General features: G+C 42.3%; 2 protein-coding genes across 2 annotated transcripts; both read right to left on the bottom strand.

Annotated features, from left to right (window-relative positions):
- Positions 1-6,975: 6,975 nt before the first annotated feature.
- On the bottom strand, positions 6,976-19,709 carry kdm4ab (lysine (K)-specific demethylase 4A, genome duplicate b). The gene is made up of 22 exons (XM_053883404.1): positions 19,565-19,709; positions 18,102-18,263; positions 17,604-17,779; positions 17,384-17,498; positions 17,067-17,260; positions 16,713-16,762; positions 16,540-16,643; positions 16,327-16,464; positions 15,682-15,908; positions 15,450-15,613; positions 14,717-15,291; positions 14,330-14,438; positions 14,015-14,190; positions 13,378-13,573; positions 12,918-12,997; positions 11,344-11,399; positions 10,712-10,820; positions 9,373-9,564; positions 8,825-8,992; positions 8,387-8,506; positions 8,009-8,101; positions 6,976-7,934 (listed from the first exon to the last, which is right to left on the bottom strand). The coding sequence occupies exons 2-22, from the start codon at positions 18,240-18,242 to the stop codon at positions 7,797-7,799; spliced, it is 3,321 nt and encodes a 1,106-aa protein (XP_053739379.1). The 5' UTR covers positions 18,243-18,263; positions 19,565-19,709; the 3' UTR covers positions 6,976-7,796.
- Positions 19,710-20,588: 879 nt separating this feature from the next.
- On the bottom strand, positions 20,589-26,201 carry abhd8a (abhydrolase domain containing 8a). The gene is made up of 5 exons (XM_053883405.1): positions 25,923-26,201; positions 22,659-23,476; positions 22,425-22,595; positions 22,129-22,345; positions 20,589-22,054 (listed from the first exon to the last, which is right to left on the bottom strand). Exons 2-5 carry the CDS (start codon positions 23,465-23,467, stop codon positions 21,842-21,844), a joined length of 1,410 nt encoding a protein of 469 aa, XP_053739380.1. The 5' UTR covers positions 23,468-23,476; positions 25,923-26,201; the 3' UTR covers positions 20,589-21,841.
- Between the last annotated feature and the right edge of the window lie 834 nt (positions 26,202-27,035).

Below are 27,035 nucleotides of genomic sequence, written 5' to 3' on the forward strand. Positions count from 1 at the left end.
AGCAGGAACAGCAGCGGTCCACTCACAGGGCGACACCGCGATCACATGATGCTGTCAAGTATCGCTACACACCCCTTCTGCTCTATGGCAAGAAAAACTCCCACAAACTTGGTCAAATCATCAATGAGAAGATTCACCTTCCAGTTATGGTGCAACAAGGGGTTGTGTGGATCTTGTTCTTCATGAGCCTGTGTGGGTCTCCTCACTTCACCTGAACAGGCAGATGTGACAGTGATCCAGTCAGTTTTTTTTTGCTTGTGGTGTGTCATGGTTTATAACCCAAACACAAGTAATCTGCCAACATATAAACAAAACATTTTGTATCTGCCTGCATCACAATGATATCCAGCAGACCATGAATTTTCAGTCCTCTTCTGACACATTTCCGCTTCATAATGTACCGACCAAAATTGCCCCGACCGAAATGAATCTAGCGCTTATGATGCCAAAGTACAGCTAGGCGAGATCAGGCTCATAAACCCAATGCTGTCATGGGAACGATAACAGATCGAGATGAAGCATCCATTTTCATTGGATCACAGGTTTAGTTTGAGCTGATGAGGAACTGTTGTTTCTCCCTGATGGACAAAACGTGGAACCTCATCTGGCTGCCTGGTCTGTGGAGCAGCTCTAATCCAAGTCTCTCCCGGATGGAGAAACTTGACCGCGGAGCGCTTTCGGTCGCTCATCCCGGACAGATTCTTTTCAGAGCTCGCCACGTGAGATCCCTGTGATTATCCCCAAGACGGGGATGATGAGCATTTATAGCCACCACAGTGTGTGGAGTCTGCCATGAGCTGTGGAGTCATGTTTCTGTTCCAACCTGTCCGGACAAGCTCGGCTCAGGGTCTCATTCCCATGGTGGAATTCCGACTGGAAAGTTTCTCCATCAAAACATCATTCCTTGTTATCTGTGTTTATGCTTCCTTTTGCCTTGTGTAGTTTGAGAAAAAAAACACGTATTTTTAGAGCTACAGGACGTGGACACTTGCTCAGCTTCCCTTGTTGATTTCAGGTTGTTGGAGTCAACACACAGTCCCCAGGCCTTGTTTCCTAAACTCGCACTATGAGGGCTGAGCTTCGACCGGACAAGGGTGGGGGAAGTCTTCCCCTTGTGACCTGTGGATGGTGAGGCAGAACGGCATGCGGATCTATTAATATTAAATCAGGGAGGAAATAGAATCTGCTCTCCCACTGTTGGAGTAAGAAGATCAGTGGCACTGGGAGCAGAAGCGTGCTTTTACAAGCGCTGTCGTCTCAACTGATGACTCATTTAATTCACTCGACTGTGGGGCATGATGAGTAGCCCCGAGAAAACAATGGAGTCAGTCAGAACGTTCCGACGTCTGACCCTGAGACTCACTTATTTGTTTGTCTGCCCACGAGGAGCCACAGAGGAGAGCAGTGTTTGCCCAAGCTTTGTTGCCCCTACACACTTCTTCCAAGGCAAAGTTGCCTACATCCAGCGCCTGTATGCCTGAAACATGACTCAGCATCTTACTATTGTGCTATTTCTGTAAGGCAGGAACAGAAAGGTTGTAAAATATTATCGACTGAGACCGAAGATGCAACGCCTACGGCACAGCTACCTGTGTTGTATAGCCAAAACTATCGCCAGTGTTTTCTCCCGTTCAGTTTCTCATGTCTGGTCATCTCCCTACTGTGGTGAGGAAGCCCATAGAACAGCACAGGGTCTGGGCCTCTTTGCTGTGGCTGCTGCCCCCACAACCCAACCTGTCAAGCTAGAGAAACTGATGGAGGTGCCAACAGCTCGGTCGTCCAGGAGAGTCTCAGAGTAGATCTCAGAGTGATGCCCGACTGGGAGGAGTCCCCCACTAGGTTGACATGGGAATTACATTCTCCGGAAGGTTGCTCAGACGGAGGAAGGCTGGACTTCCTGCCACCAGAGATGGGAAGAAGAAAATGGTTTACATTCGAGCAAATGATTCAGAAGTTTCCACTATATTAGCGGTGAATGTGCCGTAATAAAACGTGTTGTTTTTAGGACGAGCACTTCCACCCTGACGTTACCGCTTGTGTGTCCAGATTCAACTCAATCTTGGTCACTCACTGCAGCTGGGTTCACCACTGAGCAAGATCTGACACAGCCTCATTCTCCAACTACAGTGGGAGGGGCTGTTTGAGACATCGCGGTAGGGAAATGACTTAAGAGAAAATGGTGAGTCATTGTAATTATACCGAAAAAATGTCAAGGCGGGGCACAAACCGCGTCGGATCTGAAAGTCTGTTAGAAGAAGTCATCACGTGTTCCAAGGTGGAGTCAGAGAAAATGAAGGTCAACACGGAGAAAAAAAACAGATTGGAGAAAGTTGTTCCCAAAATGGAGATGGGGGCACAGATGAAAGATCAAAGGCAACAACAGGAAAAGGTCACGATAAAAGAGTCATAACAAAGGACAAAGTAGGGTTCTATTGTGTAGTTTTTAGGGCTGGAACTTTAAGAGCTTAATTTCCATTGATTCATTCCAGACAAAAACAACACAAACATTTTTCACCACACAAATTCCAATGTGATGTCATAACCAGCAAATGCTTCTGGTCAGTGGTCATCTTTCCCATGATCCTTTGCTGGCTACTTAGGAGTGCAGGGAATGGAAAGCAGTGAAACGTGACGCCATATTGGTTATTTTAAAACTAAATTGCTCGATTGTTCTTTCACACCTCATTCTATGTTTCGGTGACGCTTCTTCTTGCTAACAATGCAGATAACTGTTGAAGCCACTATTAGCTCACGTCGAGTTTATGAGACGCCATCAGTGTTGCTGGCAGTGCAGCTGCTGCTGTGTAATAAAAAGCAAGGTGTGTTTCACCTGCCACATTTTTAGGTTTAACCCTTGAGTGTCTGCATCGAGGCGGCATGAAGCGTTCGTGCCATTGACTGTCCTGTTGAGTCGGACTCTCCACTGAATTATCCACTTCTCCCCCCGTGTCAAACAAAGCCTCTCTGCAGTGGCGCTAACTTAATGGTGCTGCAGTCAGACTCAACGGAACTCTAAAGTGCATCGGAACTTCAAATCAATGCTGCGCCTCTAATGGAAGCAGGAAACCAACAGATGCTAATGGAAAACTGGTCGATGCCAGACCAAGATGAAAGGAGTGATCCTCAAACTTGCTGTGGACTGACAGTTTATCCTGAAGTGGTGATTCAGGACTCAAGTTCGCTGCTTCCCTGTAAAAATGGAGACGTCCGTTTTTTCCTGATTTAGCAGAAATCTTTGGCAATATTTTCACAGATCCATTGTTTAATCTCTGTAAGTGTTAAAACTAAATGCTAAATCTAAATCTTAAAAGAAAATCAAAATATTAAATCTAATCTAAAGTTAAATCAAAATATTTAAATTAAAATATTAAAGCAGCAACGTGTAGTTGAAATTAAAATAAAAAATTAAAAAAAATAACTGTTGTTATTTATTTTAATTTTATTTTAATTTTAATTTCCTATCTCATTGTAGCATTGTTTTTTTTTTTTTGTTTTTTTTTTTTTTTACTTGCTCTTATGTTTCCACCTGTCATGCTGCTGGAAATGGGAATTTCTCTTCAGAGATCAATAAAGTATCTATCTATCTATCTATCTAGGATTTGGACATAAATAGATTATTTTCAGATTTCCTGAGATGACAGGTTTCATTTTGAACAGTCCAAAGTCCCAGTACAGTCACTATGAATGGAAAAACTGAGATGATTTAATATTTAGATTTAGCATTTAGTTTTAACACTTTCAGAGACAAAATGATGGGACATAATACGTAATAAGTAGAGTGTCTCAAAAATCTGTGAAAATATTGCCAAAGACAGACAGAAGACTTTTGCTAAATCAGTCTTCATTTTTACATTCAGCGCCCCGTACAGGAGCAGAGTAATGCGATAGGCCATATGCCCCGACGTCGGGTAGCGCTGTTTTGTCCCGGCAGACGTGGATATAAGGATTACATGGGAATCATTTAAGCTTGAATACTATGGTGTCACATGGCGCATTTGTGTCACATTTCTTTTAATCTCTGGGAGTTCCCCTCCCTCCGGTCCTCATTGTTCCCCGCATGCAAGAAGTCTATTTTACAACGTGGACTGCAATAATGGGCCGCAAGTTTCAGACAGTCCAGAAGTCAACGCATGAGCGATCTTGGCAGCCGGTTCTAAACTACTACCTTTGGGCCAGGGCAGGGACCTGGCATAAGAAGAGAACTGGTTCTGTTGCAGCTATTTTGTAATGTCAGCGATGAGGTCATGGCTGCAGTTATAGACAAGGTGCTAATGTAGTAAAGGGTTAGGAATCAGTGTGAAGCCGTGGCTTCCCAACGGGAGGAGTCTCACTATCACTGAGGAGACAATGGAAAAGTAATCTCAACTTGTGTTTGTTTCCTCCAGCTGGAATTCACCTCCTCACACTGCTGTGCAAATAAGTGAGCTGGGTGTGACACGGATGATACAGATACTTCCTATTTCCTCGCTAATGAATAAGTCACAAAGACACAGTGAAATATACTTGTTCTCACCTGGTTATGAAACCAAATGTGATCCGTGGTTCATACCGAGGGTGGGCAAAGTGTTGTATATGGACCACAAACGTTTAAATTAAAAAATGAAATTGAATAAGAAACTCATTCAATGCCTGCAACGATTAAAGTCGAAACAAAAACACGACAATCTTGTGACACAGAAGGGGGTGTCCTACCTTTTGTCTTCAAGAAGAACTATCACTCACAGCTACTGATGGATTGTTCCTCCTGCGAGGAAGTTCAGTTGTCAAGGAACATTAAGGGTGAAAATATTGATAGGTATAAGGAAGGACTGTCCTAGAGACACAGTTGTCGTACTGGAGCTTCAAGTTTTGTGGCCAATTTTTTCTTTTTTTCCCTCCTCACTGTGGAAGGTAACCGTGTAACCTGGTGTTCAAGATCATGTCCGTCATGAGGCGTTGGCAAAGACCACACACAGTGTTACAAACAGAACTTTTGTTTACAGACTTGACACATTTACATAGAAGGAGAGCGTTCACATGCGGTAGCTTTGCATCTATTCAAACCCGCTGCTCAGCGGCGCGTGTGTCGGTCACACAAACAATGTAGGCATTGAAAGAATCTTGATGTTCCCTTCGTTGTTGCCCGGTGCTTATGAAAAGTCTGTCATTCCCACGATCTTTCGATGCCGTTTTACCTGTTTACACCCGCACTCTTTGCTCATTCGCCAGAGATGTCGTGGCAGATTTAAGTTTCACATCCTCTTCTCCTTGTCAACATAAACACACCTTTCGATCATCGTGTTCTTTCACGCTGAATTAAAAAAAGCCAAGATTGCGTGCTCAGTGACACATGCCTAGTTGATCCATCATGTGATAAAGTGGAGCCCGCCCGGATGAGTGAGCGAGGCCTGGAGCCCATGGGTTCTGAGAGCCGCTCTGTGCAGCTTAATGAGCTGGTACCAACAGGAAGTCCCATTAGCAGAAACCGTCTCGCCACAAACTCTCTGGAGAACTTTAAACTACAGAGAGCTGAGCACAGAATTCCAACATGGTGAGGTTACAACGTTTTCTCTGTGTTGTTTAGGTGGGAGAGGACAGAAGGAAACTCGGCAGGATATAAAGGTTCAAACGAGTCCAGTAGGAAGGTCAGTGACCTTGGAATGTCGCTGCCTAACTCCCAAAAGCGAGAGTGGTATGAATGAAATGCTCACTCCCAGAGTTTTCTGGTGGTCGTGCAGTTATCAGAGGGGAATTCAGCAGGATGTCCTTGAGAAAAAAAACAAACCATAGTTTCTTCACTATCTTCCATAATACATTGTTAAACTGTTAAATGTTTGCGTCCATTATTTTTGTTCACCTTTCCTCATATTTATGCTACTTCTAGTTAGACTTCTGAGCATAGCAGCTTTTCTGTGTTCATATTTTATGTAACAGCATTTTGGGGAAGAAGCATGCGAACAGGAAGAGCCACTGTTTTCCCCTGTATTCCAGTGAGTTTGTTGACCTTTTGGTATCACATGGTCCGTACCGCACCGTGGCCAAGATGCCAAATCTAACCTGTGGCATACTCATGATATTTGCAGACCAGAGCAACATCAGTCTAAACAATCATTACTGCACATAAGACGTTACTAGCAGAAAATAACTGGGGCGCTGTCACTTGACATCCATGTGACTGAAGGCAGCAGACCATAGTATTCAGAGCGGGGAACCTGGAGCCAGTCAGTGCTTGGGCTCGACACCGATGGCGAGATAACAGTGTGACACGGCTCATGCGACCACAAACAAAGCTTCTGTTTGTGTAGCAACTGACTCAACAACTGGAAATAATAAATGAAAAGACATTTTAGCCTTTGTATTTTGACAAGCTAAGATGAATCTTTCGATTACTATCAGGTCGATTAAACGCCAAGACACAACATGGGTGGAGGTGAACTCTCCTTGATAAGACGATGGAACTGAAAACAAAATCTCTCAGTATGGAATGTCTGAAGTCAAATATATCATTTCACTTGAAGTGTTTTCTGCAAGGTAGTTAGCATCTTATGCTAATCATGCTGCCCCCAAACAGTTAGGACAGGAAGTGGGCTAAACAAAAACCCGACTCTTGTTTACCCAATACAGAGCTGCGCACGGACAAAAGGGCCTCGGAGGAGTCAAGGAACGCCTGGAAAGTTTCTCCGTTGGAAGGAAATGGTGCAACCGAGAAGAGGCTTTCAAGCCTCATTGCATCCACCTTGAATCAACAGCTACAGTTAAACCAGATGACCTGCTGGACACCGATAAGGAACCGCACCCAGATACCTGGAATGTGTCGCTCCGCTAACTGTGACGATCGCACACCCAACTGTCGTGTTTTGCTCCGATTTCAAAGAACACAATGTCTTCCGGAGGACTGATGGGTTTGAACTCAGCACCAGGCAACTCGCAGCTGTTCAGACGCAGATGAGCAAAATATATCTGCTGCATTCGTGACCTTCACTATCCAACAAACCACAGAAGACGGGGGTTGAGGCACGCAGACTTTATGTGAGGATATTTTACAAAACAAATTATACAAAGCCGATCCAGTCTAAACGCACACAGTTTTAATCGTGCCGCAGTTATGCCAAATGACGTGTGCACCTCCTGAGAAGCAAAGTATTTAAAAATATTGTCTACAGCAGGTGCAAGGAAAGTCTGCTCACTATACTGGGGACTCTAGATCCAGAGGGCTCCTACGTGTTCTAGTCTTCAGAGCAAAGGACACTAGACGGGACACGAACAAGGAAAAAAAAAAAAAAAAAGATTAACTTAAGTGCTTTTTGTTTTTACCCTCCTCACATCATACCGTTGTCAGAAAACCTTATAATAAATATAAATACATCTGACGTTTTCTACGGATCGTGAAAAGGACGTGTCAAAATAGCTCTGATCCGCACCAGCATAAATAACAAATACGAAAGCGAAACCTTAAAAGCTTGAGCTCACCACCGGCCCGGTGTGTGTAAGGCGAGGGGCCAAAACAATCATGATCATATCACAGCCAGGTGGACACAGTAGAACATGAGAGAGACGACAGGTTTGTTTGACTTTTTTTAAAAAGCTGCTCAGAAATGATATTAACGTTGTGAAGCGAGTGCTCGGAAGCATTAAATATCCTTGAGACGATCACTGATGGCAAAAGAAGCAGGAAAACAGGATGAAAGGAAGGAACACATGGATCAATATTACTCGAACACAGAAAACAGTCCCAGCCGTAGTTTATAAGTTAGTAGCCTGGCAGGCCGTGGAAGTAGAGGAGGGTTGTATTACACCGGGAGAGGCGGAGCTCTCCTTCACTCCATGATGGCTCTGTATATGACCGGCTCGATGTAGTCCTCTCGGTACCGCGAGTTGACCACACGCTGCCTCTTGGAGTTCTCCTGAACGTCTTTTTGGGTGAAGAGCTCAAAGCGCATGTCAGAAGCCACCGACTGGAAAAGGAGAAAAAGGCTATTAATTTCAAAGGTTCTGCATCTTTAATGGTCCCTGAAGATGAGGTGGTTACCATTCTGGACTTGACTCTCTTGGGAAGATCTTCATCTAAAGCATAGATGTCCTCACGCTTCAAGCTGATTTGGGACCCATCCTCAAACTCGACCTGAACAGAAACGTGAAGGATCAGTGTGGGAACATCACCTGCCCCGTCCCCAGTCACTAGGACTGCCTCGTCCAAATCTCAGGGGGAAGAATGAGGTGTGCAGCACAACCCAATCAGCTGTGGTACTGATGCCTCAGCAGGGTTGTTATCGCAATCCAGCTGTCATTCACATGATTGTCACGTGCTGCCGTTTGTTGGTATTGTACCGTGCTACATGGACTCACAGGCCGTCAATATGGATTTGACAGCGTCATGTGTTGATGCTGCGATACATGAAACACCTACCATGTACATGAGAATGGAGTGCGACGCTTCAAACTTAGCCCCATAGATCAAACCATCTGTCCAGCGCACCTCCACCCGGGCACCTTTAGGTGGGGGTCCCAGTCGAACACAGTCCCGGTTCTGAAACGATCCACCAGCCGGAAAATATGACGCTTAATTTGGTTTCTCTTAGGACTCTTTATCATACAATATCAGAATCTATATCACTTTCAGCTGCCATAAGTCCTACAGCCATCTACTGTCAAGATAAAGTTTATGGTCTGGTTATCTGTTAATGGTCAATTATCGAGTGCATTTTTATGTCTATACATTCTGCTTATCCTCTTGTTTTCTTAAGCTTCAACAGTGCACTAATAGCTTTTGAGGGAGTGAAAAGATAAACTTTTCAAATATAATATGATTATGAACCCAAACTGTAAAAATAAATTTCAAACTGACCTCAATGTCTTCTGGGAAGAGGTTGTCACTGTATGAGCCATCATCAAATATAACTTCGTAGAAGGTGACGGTGCTCAGCTCCTGGACCTCGCTGTGGTAGTAGCGCCCGTTCTTGTGTTTGGCGATGACCCTCTGGCCCACTGTCAGCTCTCTGGTAGCGTTGTTGCGCTGCAGAGACACAGCAAGTCGTAAAAGCTTATCGGGCACAGATAACCTCAGCCAGACATACACTCACATAAAGCTGTGCGTTAAGATAACACAGTCGCTGTAAAACTCCAGCTCGCATGTGTGCGCAGGAATTAAAATGGATATTGCGTAAGCAGGCTCCGCAGACATGCTGAGACTTGTAGTAGCATTCCAGAAAGAAACCAATATCTTTGAGAAAAAGGCCGACTCTAAATGGCAGTAGTCACAGACCAAAAGTGCTTGACTTCAGAACACATGATGAATATTTAGTATAGAAGCCTCACGTGAAATTGCCATGATGACCAACTTTCATTTATAAGTTTACGTGGTAGACTTGGGATGGAGCTGACGCCACAATGTACCTGTGGCGTGGCTGGTGCTTTATGCCTGTGACAGGTGATGTAGACGACAAGCGGCCAGTCGTCAGGGTGCATGAGGATTCCAGCAGCCAGAGCGCAGGTGGGATGGAACGCTGTGGTGCAGCGGCCGTGAGAACACTGGACGCAGCAACCTTTCACTTCCCTCTTCATCCGCTTCCTGCAGAACACACACTTCTGCAGAAGACAAAGACATGGAGGGGCGTGAGGGTCATGGGGCGGAAGGTGGTGGATGGAGCGGTGACGGATAGGAAGTGCACGGGAAGGAGACGAGCAGAGAAGGAAGCAAGTTAGTTGAACAATAACGGATTCATAGGGATTTCAGTTGAGAAACACCGGAAGAGAAATGTGTTGGCGGGGAATTCTCCTTGATAATTCACAAGGGACATTAAGTCACATTCAAATGTGACCCCTGCGAGACAGGACCACACACACCTCCGACTCCCAATATAATACATTTTGCTTTTTGCAAGCTGTACTTTCTAAAATAATAATGTATTTATAATGTATTTTAAGCTAAACTAGAAGACAAAGCCAATAACTATTTTACTACCATATCAATGTATGGCTTGGATTCAGTTCAAAGGAGGATGACATTCATTAAATACATTCTCCTGCTGACTCTAAACCTTCTGTGTATTTTACAGGTGATAATAAAAGACTAACAACAGAGAGACAACGAGTCGCAGCGCACGAACTGTGCAAAGACAACAAGTGCTGCTCTAATGTGTTGCCTGGAGCCTCAAACTACACGACCGTTTGTCTGGTCCAAAACACATATAAAAAAAACAACAAAAGAAACGATAAATGGCTTTATTGCGTTGAGTGACTCATCAGGGAACAATCACGTTTTTACTGAGGAGGAAGTACATTTCAGACAAGTCAGGTAAGTAGCCTGATCAGGTGCTACTCTAGCCGACTGAAACTGAAACTGCTACATTAAATGTTTAAGCTGTGATGTTACAAAATCGTCTGCAAGACATTATTTCCTTCTTACACATGATGTTCACCTGAATGCCTTTAAAATAAATGAGGGGGAAAATGGATTTTTAACCCGTTCTCTATTCTTGATTTAAGGTAATTTACAACTTCTTTTCCTCCAAAATATCAATTATTCATTCACACAGTACACTGTTTTTCCAACAGGAGTTTCATGTTTACACAGCCGCTGGTATCTATTGTGCATCTGTCAAATGACGCAGACACACAGGACTGGTGTGTGTTTGTGTTTTTTGTTGCAGGACCACACATCAGCGCAGGTTGAACTGCATTTCATAATCAATCTGAACTGAGAGCATAAACACTGCTATGAGATATATCTTACCAGCTTGAATCGGGAGACCGGGATTGGCGAAATGTCAATAGGACTCCTCTCAGAGATGTTGACAAAGCGAGCTTCCTTGACAGTGATGGCACACACTACGTGGACCCACCTAACACATCAGCAAACATGTCAAAGATTCTGGACAAACAGTACAAAGCTCATGGAGCCAAATCCTTCCAGCTTAAATATACATAGCATGTGTTGTATTTACACAGCAACAAGGAAGGAGACATTCTTCCTGTAATCAACGTCACTGATATGAGATCAAAAACATAATAGTAATATGATATACTTCTAAATGAGCTTGCTTTGAGCCAGGACATGTCATGAAACCATACAACACACTGACTGAGAAACTGGTGCCTCCATTTCAGCACTCATTCACTTAGCTAGCAGACATTTTCCGGTATTTGCACTCAGCGACGAACTGTAACTGTAACTGCCAACACTGTAAAACAACCGGACGCACATGTGAGAGCAGTGTGTGTGTGTGTGTCAGGTCTGCAGTTAACTTGAGGGGCTCTAGTCAGGACTGCAGTTTAACCTCTCCTAAATACATGCATGGCTTGATGGCCTGTATCTGGTACATGAAATGTGTTCCAAGATATATATATATATTTTTTGTGACTTACTTGCCGCTGTTGGCTCTCTGTAGAGCTCCACCTCTAAGTGAGCACAGGCAACAATCCTAAAGCAGAAGAAAAAGTTAGTGGCAAAAAAAATAAATAATTAAAATAGTTGACCATCAAGATTACAAAGAATCCAAGACTCATCAAATTTAAGAGGTGAGGCAAAGAGGGAAACTCAGATGAATTATTGATGAGTATTTAAGCTGCTTGAAAATGGAAACTTTTACTGACAAAGCAATAAATTTTAACAGTAGAGGCTTAAAAAAATAGAGTGCTGCAACGCAAACACAATGGAAAACACATTTGCGACTGGCCAAACTACAGCTGCATGTCAAATATTTTTCTTTATCAATATTCAGACACAGCTACAGGCCAAATCAGACTATCAATTTCAGATAAAAAGACCAAAACAAAACAGGGAGTATTCATCTCCTTAAACACATCACTTTTTTATTTACAACAGATACTTCCAATTTGATGGACTGCGGCAGAGTTTTCAAGCTGTGGTGTCAAAACTAGAATGCTTACGGAGGACGAGCACAACACTTCCAACTGATCTTAGTTTCATTCCATGTGTGCAGCTGCAAGCTGCGTCATAGCTTCATTTACAAACAGTTTACATAAGCATCTACCACTTGAACTTCATAGCGAGTGTTGGTCTCACTCAGGTATTTGTGGTAGCATTTTCTGCACTGCGTGTTGAATGACCTTCAAACTAATATGAAAGTGCAAAAAAAACCCCAGTCAAGTCAAAAGAGGTTGTAAAAACAATTGAACAGATCCGGAAAGGAGTCACCTTTTAAAGATAATGTGAAAATGAGCACTAAACATTAATGTGCTTATGACATGAAAAAAGCCAAGTAGAGACCATGTGTGGGCCCTGAGGCTCACTATTCTGTCTTTTCTATTCGTCCACAGCAAGCAATGACTGTCAGACACAAGAATAATTGTTTCTCCTGGAGTTGGTTAATCTCAGTTTCCCGAAGCAAACAGCTGTAACCCTGTTCAACCTTGAATTAGGACCGAGTCACAGTTCAGTCAGATGATTTCACTAAGTAATTAAGTGTAATTCAGAATGCTAACGTCTTCATTTACACAATCCCTCACTTGCAGCTTCAGAAAATTTGAAAACAACTTTAAGGGCCTTAGTTAAGCTCTATCTCCAGTGCAGGGGAAATGCAACAGAACGAGCTGCCATGAGTGATAAGAACTGTCCACACTCTTCCTGCTCACCGGTTACTCAGCCACTATTGAGAGGCCGGTCTTGGCACTGGTGCCAGGACTGGCATTATGTTCAAGAACTCTTACCCACAAGCTATCAGGAAAACACATGCTCTTTGCCCAAGCACTTCGACCCACCAGCTATTTATTACATTAATGAAATAAAATGGCTATCGTCATATATGTAATTCTAAACAAAAGGGTTTTATTTCCTTAAAATTTTGGTGTAGCATTAAAATTGTAAATTAATTCCACTAACTCAAACCTCTGTTGTGGTTCACCATTGATTGAATAATACATACCAAAAATACAAAAAAAAAAAAAAAAGACGACGAATAAATGGCTGTGAAACACACCTCTTCAGTAGCATCAGCTTCACAGCGAGCACACAGCCAGTCATCCAGATCGTCTTCTTCCCCCGATACGCCGTAGCAGCCTGACAAGTTGAGAGCAGGCAGATATCAATTAGGGAGGAGGGAACATGGCACAGAGGGTTAGTGTTTGATTACTTAAAAAAGGCACAGTTGTCACTTGAAAAACTATGAATTTTGAGAATATATATCAACCATAAAAGAACCACAATCATTCCTGCTGTTCCCCAAAACAGTCCCTTTTCTGTATTTCATGCACAATCCCCAAGTCACTTCACTTTCTTTCCTACTTTACACTCTCCAGCATTAGGAATTAAGGCTATATTTTAAGACAGTGGAAACCCAGGCAGCAAATAATCTGTCTTGTGTCTGAATTAATTCAAGGAATTACTTACTACAGATAAGAGCAGATTGAAGAATAGTCAGTGACATAAACCAAGCTTACTCGTGTGCACACGAACGCAGCATTGAGAACAGCTGACCAGCCTGCTGGTGCCATCCTCTTCAACTCTGGGGTTAGACAGCTGTTCCTCCTTGGACTGAGAGTGGAAACACATCTCAGGGATGAGTGGTTTGGACCAGTGACGGCCTCCAGGACGATTCACCAGTGTCACACTCGGACGTCCCTCATTAGATTCAGACTTTGGGATTTAAAAAAAAACAAGTGAAAACAGATATTAGATATTTGCACACTGTGACGGAACAGTCATCTAAGAGATACAGAATTGCATACATAATAACAATAATAACAATAACAATAATAATAATTTGGTGGGTAGGACAAAGGCCCTAACTAAAAGGCAAGTAATGCCTGCATCTGTCTGAAGTGTGCTTGTCATATTCTTGTCATAGCTTACAGGGACCTCTAGTGGGGAAAGCTTGCCAAATAGGTCAACGTCATTTACAGCCCACATGTGGGACTGAGGTCACATTCAAAAACTACAAATACATACATGTCTGCCCATTTCTTTAAAAGAAAACTGCTAAAATATCAGACACTTTTCTATGAGAGTTTGATTATAACAACGCTCAAGGCAACAAGGTTCCATGTCTTTTAAATGTCAAAAAAATGTAGTCTTTACCTGATGATGTGTGTAAAAGAGAAGGCATATTGAGCAATATGGTGCCTGTTCACCCACTGTCTTGTTATAGTCTCTTTCCTGCAGTGGGTCGTATGGTCGACACTGCCACATTTGGAAGAAAGGCTTGGCCCAGTCTTCTTTCTCCTCCCAATGGAAGTCAATATCTAAATCAATCTCTGAGGAATCAATAAGAAGCAACGATAATTAGACAAAGGAAGGCACATAAGCCAAAGTAAGAAACATGTTCATCCACGCAGCAGACCTAATCTAATGCATCTTGCTATCATGGTAATAAAACCGGTTAAAAACAGTTACCTTCTTCATCTTCTCTAAAGAGAGGATGATGTCGGGGAAGTTGACAGAGCACATCCTTCTGTTGCTTTTTAGCCACCACTGACTTACAGTACGACTGCTCTTCTGCCACCTGGTGGAGGCAAACAGAAGTTAAAAAGTGTGAAATACATCACAGGTCCTTGTGATTGAATTTAGACATTTGTTCAATCCAAATTTCAAATCCTAATAGACTGGGTCCATAGATTTTGCAATAACTGCTACTGGCACTCATGTTCAACATGAAAAGAAACTGCACTATGTGAACAGCGTTTGTAAGTAAAAAATAGCAGAATAAATAGGAAAGAAGAATGTAGTTAGTATTTCACTCACACAATATAAAACATAGTAAAGAGCACATAAAGTAAATACCTTTCGTGTACTGCTCTTTGGAGACACAGCTCTGTATATATGTCCAGAATGAACTTCTGTACTCTCGCTTCTAGGCGGAGTGCCACAAGACAGAGAAGATGCAGGCTTTTTGTCCTCAGGGCAGCTCTTAACAATTACTCCTTCCGAGTGCGTCAATTTTGCAGGAAAGATTTGTTCATAGCGTTGCAAGTGAGATGGGCTGGACGCTTTGAACTGAACATTCTGTGGCTGATGTTCTCTGGCATAGCTATGAACCTGAAGCTGTAAGGGAGGATGGTGCTGCGTCAGTGGCTTTTCTGAGGTATAGCTTTGCACCTGAATGGCATCTTTTGGGCTCTTTGTTCTATGGAAAAGCAAGCTTGCAACACCCATTTTTCGGGAGGGCTGAACTGCAGGATTGGACTTCAAAGCAGCAGGCTGATGCCCATTTTGGGTCTGTGTTTCACACACAATTGGTGGAACATTGATCTTCATGTATGACGAGTGGTGGTGTCCCAGATGACCGATGTTCAAGCCTCTTTGAAACGGACTCATCAAAGTGAGTTTTGTTGGTGTGACAACCAATTTCGGAGGACCTGTGGAGATGGACCCAGATATCATCAAAGACATATTTCAATATTCCAACCTAATTCCGTTCATGTTTCGTTTCTTGAGCAATGGTAATCATTGAAAAAATTAAAATAATACTTGGGTGTACCAACAGGATGCTTAGCAGCATTCAAGGCGACATTACCTTTGGATCTCCTGATATCTTGTGCTGAGTTCTTTGGAGGCATTAGATTGAGTCTGGGTCGCTTCCCATACTCCATTTCATCATCATCTTCCTCCTTTGGGACAACCTCATCTGGAAGCTCAAGACAGACTCTGTGCCTCTTAGTTTCAATCCTTTGTGGCATGCTGAGGAATAATGAGAGTCAATGTAAGAAAAGAAAACATAAATCCACACATTAATGTTAAAGACCCACCTATTTCGCTCTTCGTCCTCCAGGCAGATCTCAGTTGTACAAGAGTTTTTTTTGCTGGAAAAGATGGAGAAAGACTCTCCTAAGAACTCTTTAGCCTCAGGTGTGGGTCGAGAGTGGTCAATTGGAACCACATCCTTCCCTGCCAGCCACAGACTGTAGCGTTCAGGCTGAAACTTTTTCACAAATACATCCATGGAGATCTTCACCATGTCTTTACGACATGAGCACTAAAACAGAAAAGAGAAAACTGTTATCCCCTCCTTGTGACCCAACACTGCATCAATGCACATTTTAAGGACACATTATCATTATCCAAATTTCATTAACCTATTTGCACGTTCCACATGGTCTCCTTCTAGACAGCAATATTTTTTAACGTGGTGCTTTACCGTTCAGTGAAATTGATGTATTGAATTACTATCCCATTGAGACAACTGGTACATGGAATTCTTTACTTACAACACAGTCTCAAATATTTTATTTTAAATGTAAATACGAAATACAAATACCCCCAGAAAAACACATAGTAAATACAACACAATAGAAATGTTCTGAAATACATGACCCAAAACACTTTTTAACAATTGTGGTTAACATTCAACTGCAAGACGGCCGACTTCAGAAGACAAAGTTTTCAGCTCTCACCAAAACTGCTTGCTTGCCGTACTCGATCCATCGTTCTGTTGCAAAGTTGGTTGATTCTGCACAGTTAAATCCGTGATTGAAACCAGCGTGGTAGCCATAGGGAAATGTGACCATGAACTCGCCAGCTTCCTGAGTTATCTGGAAGGAAAAGAATATCAAGGAATAATTGCCGGTGTGGGGTCTGAAAAACGAGTCAGCTGTTTTTGAGTTTACCTTGTCAAATGGAATGCCATATTTTTTCAGAATTGAAGGCGAAATCAGGGTCATTTTGTGCCTCAAAAACGCTTCGCAATTCTGAGCGCTTCCTGGAAAGAACCCTGCAGAAGAAAGTAGATTATTGAAAAATAACTCAACACTACATGTGAGACAAACAGGTGATCGCATACCTTTAGCAAGACGCTCAAATCTCTTCCCATGTTCAGGAGGGATACAGTACCTGTGTGACGATTAGACATGTTTATTAACCTTGCACAGTCCAAATGGGTGTAAATGGAAATAAATATAGACTAATCTACTTCCAGTGTAAAAATGGAGAGGATTAAGATCAGTTAAATCAGATAAATGATAAAGATTTCATGTAAATCTAATATGTACAATTAAGTTATTTAGGTTTTAAACAGCATGTAGTTGTAAATAACATTATCTACACATCAGATATTCCTGTAAGTATTATTACAGGAGTATAAGTATTATAAGTAAAATTATTAAGAAATCCTAGTGGGTCGAGGCTGTGTCTTTACCATGATTTGGGCTCTCCAAAGTGAAGGTAATTGACACTGTAGAGGTCCATGTCTTCAGTGTGCCAAGCGAATGTAGTCTTCCACATACCAAAATATAGGTATGGCGTATTTACACCTTCGATAGTGATGCCACTGTCATTTTCCACAGTATCCAGGATGGTGTTTAAGTGACAGATATTCCACTCTTTGACTCCCTGTGATTGTTTCAACCAATAACAAAGAGCAAGTGAGCAACTGAGTACATGAGGCATACAGTGCATTTCACTACATTGCGTCTGGAAATGTAAAAATATAAACATATAATAATGGTAACTCACAGGTTTATACAAACTTCCGTTCACATCTGCCCCATATATTGGAGGATTAAAAGTCACATTTTTCCAATATTTCCTTTCTAGCTCCTCAAAGTCATCATATCGAGGGCAGCAGAACCTGTCAGTCAAATTAAAATGAATGTCATGATTAATGGTTACTACTGAGCTAACTTGTGGATGCAACAGACATATTGCATGCAAAAAAAGGATTTTTTTCACTTACTTGTCACTGTTTGCAATCTTACGAAACTCCCTGACCGTCATGGACTTCTTCTGAATGTTGTATTGCGTGAAGAGACCAGACTGACCAGTCACAACCTGTTGTATGGGCGCTGGTATCACTAGATCATCTATGTCTTCATATGATCCTCTCGGTGACCATTCCTTAGGCGGGACAATCTTTAAGGGGAAAAAATATGTCATGTTTACATGTCAGTGTGGAGGGTCTACAACAATTGCTATACCACCATCACCAGTGTGGATATTTTAAATTTAACTGAAACTCACATCAGTCCTCATGTAAAATATATCCACTATTCATACATTTATATTTCTTATTTGAATAATAAACTGTATTGTGTCAACATCAACCTTTTCAACTGAGTCAATTAATAGAATTAAATTTTCATGAGCATAAGGAACAATATCCAAAAACAGCAACTTATTCCTTTCATTACTAAATACAGTGATACCCTTATGAAACAAAAGTGAATGCACTTACTTTGGCGAGGCCTGCTCTGTGGGCTCCTTGAGACTCTATGTATGCAATGTAGCGGCTGAAGTTTTTGAATTCCTCCATAGTGGGGTAAAATGTCATGATCCCTTTGGAACCAGGACTTTGGGAAAGCACTTCAGACGCCATCCTGTGATTTTTAGGAGACTCCTGAAAGAAAAATTGATTTATTAGGTTTAGTATATTAAATCACAACCAAACAGATTTAAAACAATAAGAAACCACTACAATGATACAGTCAATGGGGGTAAATACGAAAATGTTTAGAAATGTGCCATCTCTTCTGCTATGATAAATCAGGAAATCATGCCAGCCTGATATATTTCTAGACACAGCAAAAGAGACATCATATTACTCTGAAGGTCTATATTTGCCACGGCTAATGCTCTGGCAAAGAGAAGGTGCTGTGTTGGCAGCCAAATACACAGACAACACCCATTTTCCTGATCGCTGACTTTACAAACACTTGCATCTTGTGTTTGAACCTTCTGTAATGCCTTCCTTGTGACATACATTAACTTTCCCTTGGGTGTAGTTGCCCTGCTCCACCCTTTATTTCATAGTATTTCTGTACATATTTCAATTGAAAGCAAAAGGTTAATGCTTCTTCAACAAAATAACTCGTACTCGTAGACGGTAACAAAACTAGTCTTTATATGATTGCCTTTAATTATTTACAGCGATATTAACAGCGAATCTAGGCCATTTTATTTCGAAAGGAATTCATTACCCGTCTCAAAAAAAAAAAAAAAGAATACCACCACTTCAAGTTAAATGACTGATTCTTGATCTGCACTGTCAGCGCTACACGCCGTAATTTATCCGAGACAGAGTATAAATTAGTATAACAACAGGAACAGGATCCTCCCGCGTACTGTAAGTTGATGTACAGGATAAATCGGATGACGCTTCCGCTTCTGATTGGCTGATCCCGCGTCTCTTTAACTGGGCTTGGCTAGCAAGTTAGCTTGTGCGCTAACAAGTTGACGAGTTAACGCCAGTAATATCTTGAAACTATCGTGACTCCTAATTCAAACATATACTGACAACGTGCACAATCGTTTAATATGCTTCCCACAAGTATTGTTTGACCCACTCTTTAAAAATTAAATTGGTATTTTACAGTAATTCAGACAATCGAAACTGTAACGACACCGGCTACTTCCCGCATTAGATAGCGTCCCAGTAACGGACCATTTTGTCATTTGCGTTTAATAATTTGAAACAATACAAAACACTCACGGATTGTATTTTTAAGGTGACAAGTATGCGTTTGCATCAATATTATCACACATCGTCGATGATTTATAACACTTAGTGGAAAGGTTAACTCATAACAGGATGTGTGGTCCAGGTAATAGACGACACCAATGCTAGCGGATTAGCACTTTAGGGTTGAATCTAGAGTGACGCGGTTAATAAAAATGAAATAGAAAGCTTTCTGCACGTACCACCGCTTATGAGACGATGTTGTGGCGATTCTGTTGACAGCCACCGCTGGAGACGGAGGTTAAGCGGAGCAGTTTGTTAGCCCAGGTCCCAGTGAGTCTCCTCCATTACCGCTAGTACGCAAGCACACGCACCAGGAATTTGTTTACCACAGCACGCATGGTACACGTTCAGCCAATCACAGGAGGAGTCTGTAGTCACGTGGTGGGCTGTGGAAACTAACGCGTTAGTGGTGTTTAGACATAAGGTTGAAATAAGCTCATTTTAAAATCGTGTTATTTTGGTTTTCGCTTCCGCATTTTCATGCAGTGCAAATCAGTTCACACGTTGGTGGAAATGGAAGGGAAGTTAAAACTTAATTTTTCATTTCATATCATATTCAATATTTGGGTGGGTAACTGGGTATTAAGATAAATATTGATAAAAACTACATGATAATTTCATGTAGTGTCCTTGGGTACACATTCGTTTCTTTAACGAATAATCTAATACCTTCTTTCTTAAAAGTCTGTCATGGTCTGCAATTCGCTTCTAAAACCCTCCAAAATAATTATCTCTGGCCAAAATCTTATTTTGTTGCAGTCATAAATCGTATTTCTGATTTAAATATCCACAAAATCTCTAGACACTGTCATTCCATGACACACACTGAAACACAAGTGGCAAAGAGCACGAACAGATCTGAAGACTGAATATTTTATTTCAGGCCTGGAAAGGCACATTCACATACAGAATGCAACATTTTAATATAGGGTACAATGTCATATGCAATTGCAATGCATATATAATTTCCATGAATAAATGCCACAATAACATTTACACATTTTGTTAACCACAAAACATATAGCACAGAGGAGCGCCGACAGCTCGTACACTTTAAGCATAAGAGGGAATAAATGTGCACCCTGTGGTCCTTACAGTGTTACTGACCTCTGACACCAAAAGGGACTACATGAGCAGCATATTAGATTTGAAGTCCAAAATTGATTAGATTTTTAGTAGTTATTCCTGGTTCTTTTTCCCCCTAACACTTTCTGTTACATATTTTTGTTTCGTCTGCTCAAGGTCATGTTGCGTCCATTCAGAAAATATGCATATATTATAGGATCAGCATTGTAAGTATCATAAATCTTCAGTAGTGAACCCCTTAAAATGTCACCATCCGTGACACAATACAGTGACGCACTATTCAACAGTGAAGCACTGTCTCAGACCATATAAGCCGGTGCTCTGTCTCCTCCCAGTCCCACTGTGGGACAGTCAAACACCCATAAATGAATGTGTTTTTTATTGAGCTGATTATTCGGCTCTTTTTCTTCCGATAAAACCAACAATAGAGCAAGAACAAACTCTTGTGTTGTACTAACCAGAATGAAGACACATACAGTATACCATGTAACAATAAAGTAAGGAAATATAATGAGTGAAAATCATATTCACAGAATGATTTATGCATTAGGCCATTTTGTCTTGTAATCTTAGCCAATGCAAGGTCACAGTAGTCGCCATATTTTCTGGGTAACTACCTAATAAAATGTTTCAGAATTCAAGAAAATGTAGTTTACATCTATATTAATTTTGACACTGTAGATTCATTTTCATTCAAAAAAAGAACAAATTTAATAGCTCACAAACGACAAAAGCTACTTGTTTTGATAAGGCGAATGATTGTAAAATCACAATTTAGATTAGATTAACTGTATAAATTTGGAAAAAAGATAGGCCAAGTTAACTTGCATTTATGAGCTGTATTAGCAGCTAGCAATGACCTGATTTCTGTGTAATGTTCAGTGTAAAGTTTATAAAGTAATGGCCTCCTCTCAAATATAAACATCATAATTTTCATTTCAATTCTGTCCACTGCTAAATAAATATTATTTTTTCATATATTCCACCGGATTTCTCGGTCTGTTAAAGGCAAAAAATAAGTTAATTCCTTTTCAAAAATACAGTCTTTGCAACACTTAACATTGACGTGGAGGGATGGAGGTTGAAGAAGTCACCTTTAACAAGATCACAAATGGACAGATACATAGTCCCTGTAAATTCCAGTTATTGTGAGAAGAAGAGTCTGAATGAAAACGATGAGCGAAAACTACTTTGCATCCGTCATCTTCAGGTTCAAACCTCGCGACACAGTGAGTCCAACTCTTTCCCGGTGCAGCTCTACGCTTAAGACGTGGCTCTGTAGCAAACAGCTCACAGCCTTGCAGCAGCCTTAAGGTTAGGACTAATCTGCCATCTTTGTATTTCACCACACAAATACGACTCTTAACTGGTTATTTGTCGCCATTCTTCTTGTGTTTCAATGTCTGTAGTGCATCCGTTTTGGCAGCAGTCTGTTCTTTCTCCCCCTGGAGGCTGTTTTTACTAGACATGTCCGGCTCCCACAGGAAGAACTCATGTAGAAGAGTGTTGACGGTCTCAGGACACTCCATCATCACCATGTGGCTTCCTTCGTCGATCACTTTTAAGAACCCGAACAAGAGGATCTAAACAAAGAGAGAAAACACTCACCACCTCTGGTAGTAGTGAACATGAAAGCTTAAGGAGGGAGATGCTGTACCTCTGCCATTCTCAGGTCTTCATCCACAGGCACAAACTTATCACACATGCCGTGAACCAGAAGGATGGGCACGGTGAGCTCAGCATGGTAGACCTCGTCCCCCTCTGGCCAGTACTGGCCGCTCATCATGGCGCGCAGAACAAACGGGGACACGTTGAAGGCGTTGCCCTGCTTCAGAAGCTGCTTCTCTTTGGCACCCTGGTGGGCGAATCCAGCTCTGGCGAGAAGAAAGCAAGATTTTTATTTATTTTATTTTTTATTTCAGTCGAAGCCGTCGCTGTTATGGCGGTCCTTACTTGAGGAAGCTCCATGCCAAACAGGGGGACAAGCAGTGGAGCACACAGGAAGGAAGCTGGAAGATGGAGCAGAGGCTCGGCTCCAGGGCAGTGGGACCTCCTCCGTTGATCATCACCACTTTGTGCACCAGATCTGGATACTCGTGGGCGAGGAAGGTGCAAAAAGAGACTCTGCAGGACAAAGGATGATGTCACTGATCTTGCTGACAGAGAACATGCCACTCCACCACTCACCCATACGAGTGTCCAATGAGAATGTTGCGTTTACGCGCGTATCTCTTGAAGATGGCGCGGAGGTCCTCCGCCAGGGCATAGAAAGTATAGGCTGCTGCAATCTGCGGAGCAGTGCTGGCTCCGTGACCCGCCAAATCCGGCGCGATGACCTCGTAGCCTAGACGGGCGAAGAAGTCCAGCTGGCTGCTCCAGATGTCAAGCGAGCCGCCGACGCCGTGTATGAAGAAGAGCGCCACATCCGAGTGCGTCCCTTTGCAGCTGGTGATCACTCTCTTAGAGTCGATCATCAGCGTGCGCTTGGGTTTGCGGCGGCGGCGGCGAGGAGGTGGAGCTGGTTTCTGCTCACCTTGAGGGGGAGGAACTGGAGGAGGAACAGGTTTGGGGTCTGGCGACGACGCAATTTCTTTGTAGTCAGCCAGCTCCACTTCGACGGTGCTGCAGGGTTCCAGATCTCCATCCTGACACTGCAAGATCTCGGAGTGCAGCACGTCGCCGAGATTCTCGATCACCAGCTGACCGTTACGGTAGACTGTGATCTTCCTCTTGCAGTGAACACTGATGTCAGCATCGCCGGAGTCCACAGGGGAACCATCACGTTCGCTGGCCTCCTCTTTCTTGCCCACAGCCTTCTCTTCTGCTCCGGGGGGCGGACGCTCCGGGATGATGTGCCGCACCCTCAGGACTCGTCCAGGCTTCACCTCCACAAACTTAAAGCCATCAGAGGGTTCTGATGACTCCAGCGGCAAAACCAGATTGTCAGTCTTCCCGGTGAGACAGCAGAGGATCCCGTCTGTGATGCTGGTCAGCATGGTGCTTACCTGCCACACCAACACAATATCAAGCCATGAACAACAACAGCAGTTGGCAGTAAAGCAGAGGAATGAATGAACGGGTTGTGAAGAATGTAGATGAAGGAAAGACGCCATCACAGATGTGGACAAAACACAGGTTGAGGGAGATAAAATGATATTGTGGCTTTTTCATCACATTTTAAAATAGGTTTTTTTTTCGGCCTTTATTTTACTTTTCCCCATTTTATGTGACTTTTTAACCCCCATTCCTAATAGCAGATATGATATGATATGATATGATATGATATGATATGATATGATATGATATGATATGATATGATATGATATGATATGATATGATATAAATACATTTTGAAAAAAAAAAAGGTAACTCATTGTGAAGCCTATTTACACCATGCTTAATTGTTTACACACAGTTCTGTTACAAGACATTTAAAAAATCCCTTCCAATACTTGCGAATTATATTGAGATCCTTCATATAAAATGAAATTATGCGTAACATATTTGACTCAGCTAACGTTCTCCTTGTTGTCTAATTAAAAATTTGACATAAAAAAATGTTAAAAGTCAATTTTAAGACTCTATATCCTCTGCGGCTTGACAGCCCTCAACAACAGTCACAGTATAAAATGAGGCAGAAATGCAGAAAACGTTTGTCCCTGTAACACCTTGTAGTCTTCATATCAGTTTGGCTATGGATGCAAACAGGAAACAATTCTGATTACAACTATGCCCCACATATTTTTTGATAATCATGACACATATTCAATGATTACACTTTCTACTTCTACACATGTAGATATCTTTAATTAAAGATGAAACTTAAGTGTGTCTAATGTCTGAATATTGTATCAATAATTCCAAATGTGTCACAATAAAGCAGCAAACTTACCAGTGACTTTACAAAACACTCTGAAAAAGCCTCAGTGTCCCATGTTCATCACTCAGTCTGACCTCTGCATCTAATGCTAATTCTGCTAGCAACGTCTGTTTCCAGCAGTGGAAGAACACAGACACATTTATAATGTTTCCTTGTGATGCAGACACAATATATACATAGACATCATCAGTCATCGGAATGACTAAGTGGAAGAGTGGACAAGTCTGGCAACCTGGTTTCCTGAAGCATGATGGCTCTTCTCTACAGGAAATGTTGATGTACATTAAGAGTGTAAAAGTCTTCAACAACAGCGTATGGTTTTATGGTTTGATGACAGAGCTCCACTATTTTATTATTTTTTTACTTTTTTTTACACTTTTGACACTGACAATTTGGACACCTTCTGGTGCTGTTTGATAAAACAGCCATTCTGGCAGACAGACTCAAATCCACCAGGAAACAGAGCTACGAGAGCCCCTTCCTGGACAAGGGCTGTTTACATATAAGCAAGACGAAGAGTGGAGTGAAAAAAAAAAAAATAAAAAAATAAATATATATATATATATATATATATATATATATATATATATATATATATATATATATATATATATATATGGATCCATTTATTATATTTCAGTTATTCCCAAAGGATAATGAATGGATGAAACTAAACAGAACCACAGGATCTTGTCTCACCCTGGAAGGTGGATTTTTATCCGCATGAAAACCAGTGACCTTCTTTCTTTGAGGCTGAAGTGCTCACCACTATGTCAGGTATCCACTTCAGCAAGTGGTATTATACGATGCTAATTCAAAAAGACATTTTTTTAGTGTTTTTTTTTTTTTTATCAGGTGCCTCACACACTACAAACAAATGTAGGTCAGCCTCAGTCTGGCTTGGACAAGACATTCCCATGTTGTAAACACTGGCCACAAAGCGACGCAGCTGAAGGACCTGCTCTTCACCTCTGCAGCCAAGCCAAGGACCTTCATCGATTCTGAAGCCATGTGAGCCGTTAGAGCACGCCGGAGTTGGTCACTCACACGGACACATCACGTGTTGGGATTCCCTCTCATACAAATGTGATTAAAAGCGCCTCGAAACCCTCACGTCATGATTAACCTGCTGACCTACAATCGATCCAGCATGGTGCAGCTTTGACCACCACCTCGGTTAAAGGCCAGAAGAATGAGCATTACTCATCAGTGTTTGTGTCTGTATTCCAGGGGATGTGGGTTGGTGAGTCAAACAGGCTTCAGCACACAGCGCGCTGCTCTACATTTGCGCACACACTGGCGCAGTCTGGTAGCAAGTGTCTAGAACTTCACTGCAAAACGAGTAATATAATGCACATGCTTTTTACAATGCAATGTTTAATACGAATGTATTGAAAAATGGATAGTGAACTTTAATGATGACGATGAAAACGAGGTCATGATATTCATATATTCATGATAAGTCAGTTGCGCAGATGATGAGGCCACGGTTGTTTATGTAATTCAGATTTCTGCGACGACATGCTGTCACAGTGCAATGGTCATCAAGAGCAAGAATTCCGTCGTCTCACCTGCAGAGCTGCTGCTGATGCTTGAGATTAAAAGTCAGTCGGGAGACAGTCGAGCGTCCGCAACACCGAAATTCTGGAAACGTTGCATTTGGCGCATCTACTTGCGCGTGTCGTGCAAGCTTCCCATTGCAGACCTAGCTTCTAAAATGTGATCTCGGGTTAAATATGAAGCCTGCACGCAGATAAGTATGCCGATCGCATCTGAATAAATCACCCATAACTATCACCAGCGGTGCTGTTTTCCTGCTCCTCAGCATCCACTGCGCAGCAGGCCGGACCCTGCCCAGCCCTGCTGCAGCCCGCCTGAGTGACAGCTACAACGGCCAATCAGAGGGGAGGATGACGAGCGGGAGCCAATCGGAAAGCCTTCTGGGTCTGTTGCTAAGGCTGAGAGGCTGCTGTTGTTTGCAGCCAGTGATAAACATCCAACTACCACTGTGATCTTATGACAGCAGTTGTAGCTTTAGGTTCCCATAAAACATCTAGTGTCACATTGTGGAAAGGATATAGCATATCAATAGCTGGATTATTGAGCTGCTTTCCTTCACTGCCCTTGACCTCTGCTGGGATGCTCTTGTGCCAGACACTGCGAACTACTGAGGGTGAAGGAGGAGGAGGCGGTGTAAACTAATAATGCTGTTAGTCAAGGCCTCCGAATCTCACGCACCCAACTGCACACTAACTGTGACATTGACTCTTAGTGTGACACACTAAGCAAAGTGTTGTTTCATATGAGTCACATTCATTCATATTCATGATGCAGCTGTCGTGAATATCGCCCAGGGGTGGGCAAACTTTTTGATTCGTGGGAAACAATGGGTTCTAACATTTGACAAAGGGGCCGGACCAGGAGCAGCTGGACGGAGTGCTTTGGTAACCCCACCTCATTGGAGAAAAAATACACATCTTGGGTGATGTTGACAGGCCTACTCCAAGGAAGCTTCGCATTTTCAATGACTGCAGACACCTGCTCAAACAAGTCCTCTTCCAGTGTTTGTCCGTTCAGGCACTCCATTGTCAAAAACTCCTCCGTTATTTCAAAAGTGTCGTCGATACCTCTAATAAAAATGAGGAGCTGAGCAGTGTCTTTGACGTCATTGCTTTCATCCAGTG

This window comes from Synchiropus splendidus, chromosome 13, assembly GCF_027744825.2.
Source record: "Synchiropus splendidus isolate RoL2022-P1 chromosome 13, RoL_Sspl_1.0, whole genome shotgun sequence".
Classification (NCBI taxonomy): domain Eukaryota; kingdom Metazoa; phylum Chordata; class Actinopteri; order Syngnathiformes; family Callionymidae; genus Synchiropus; species Synchiropus splendidus.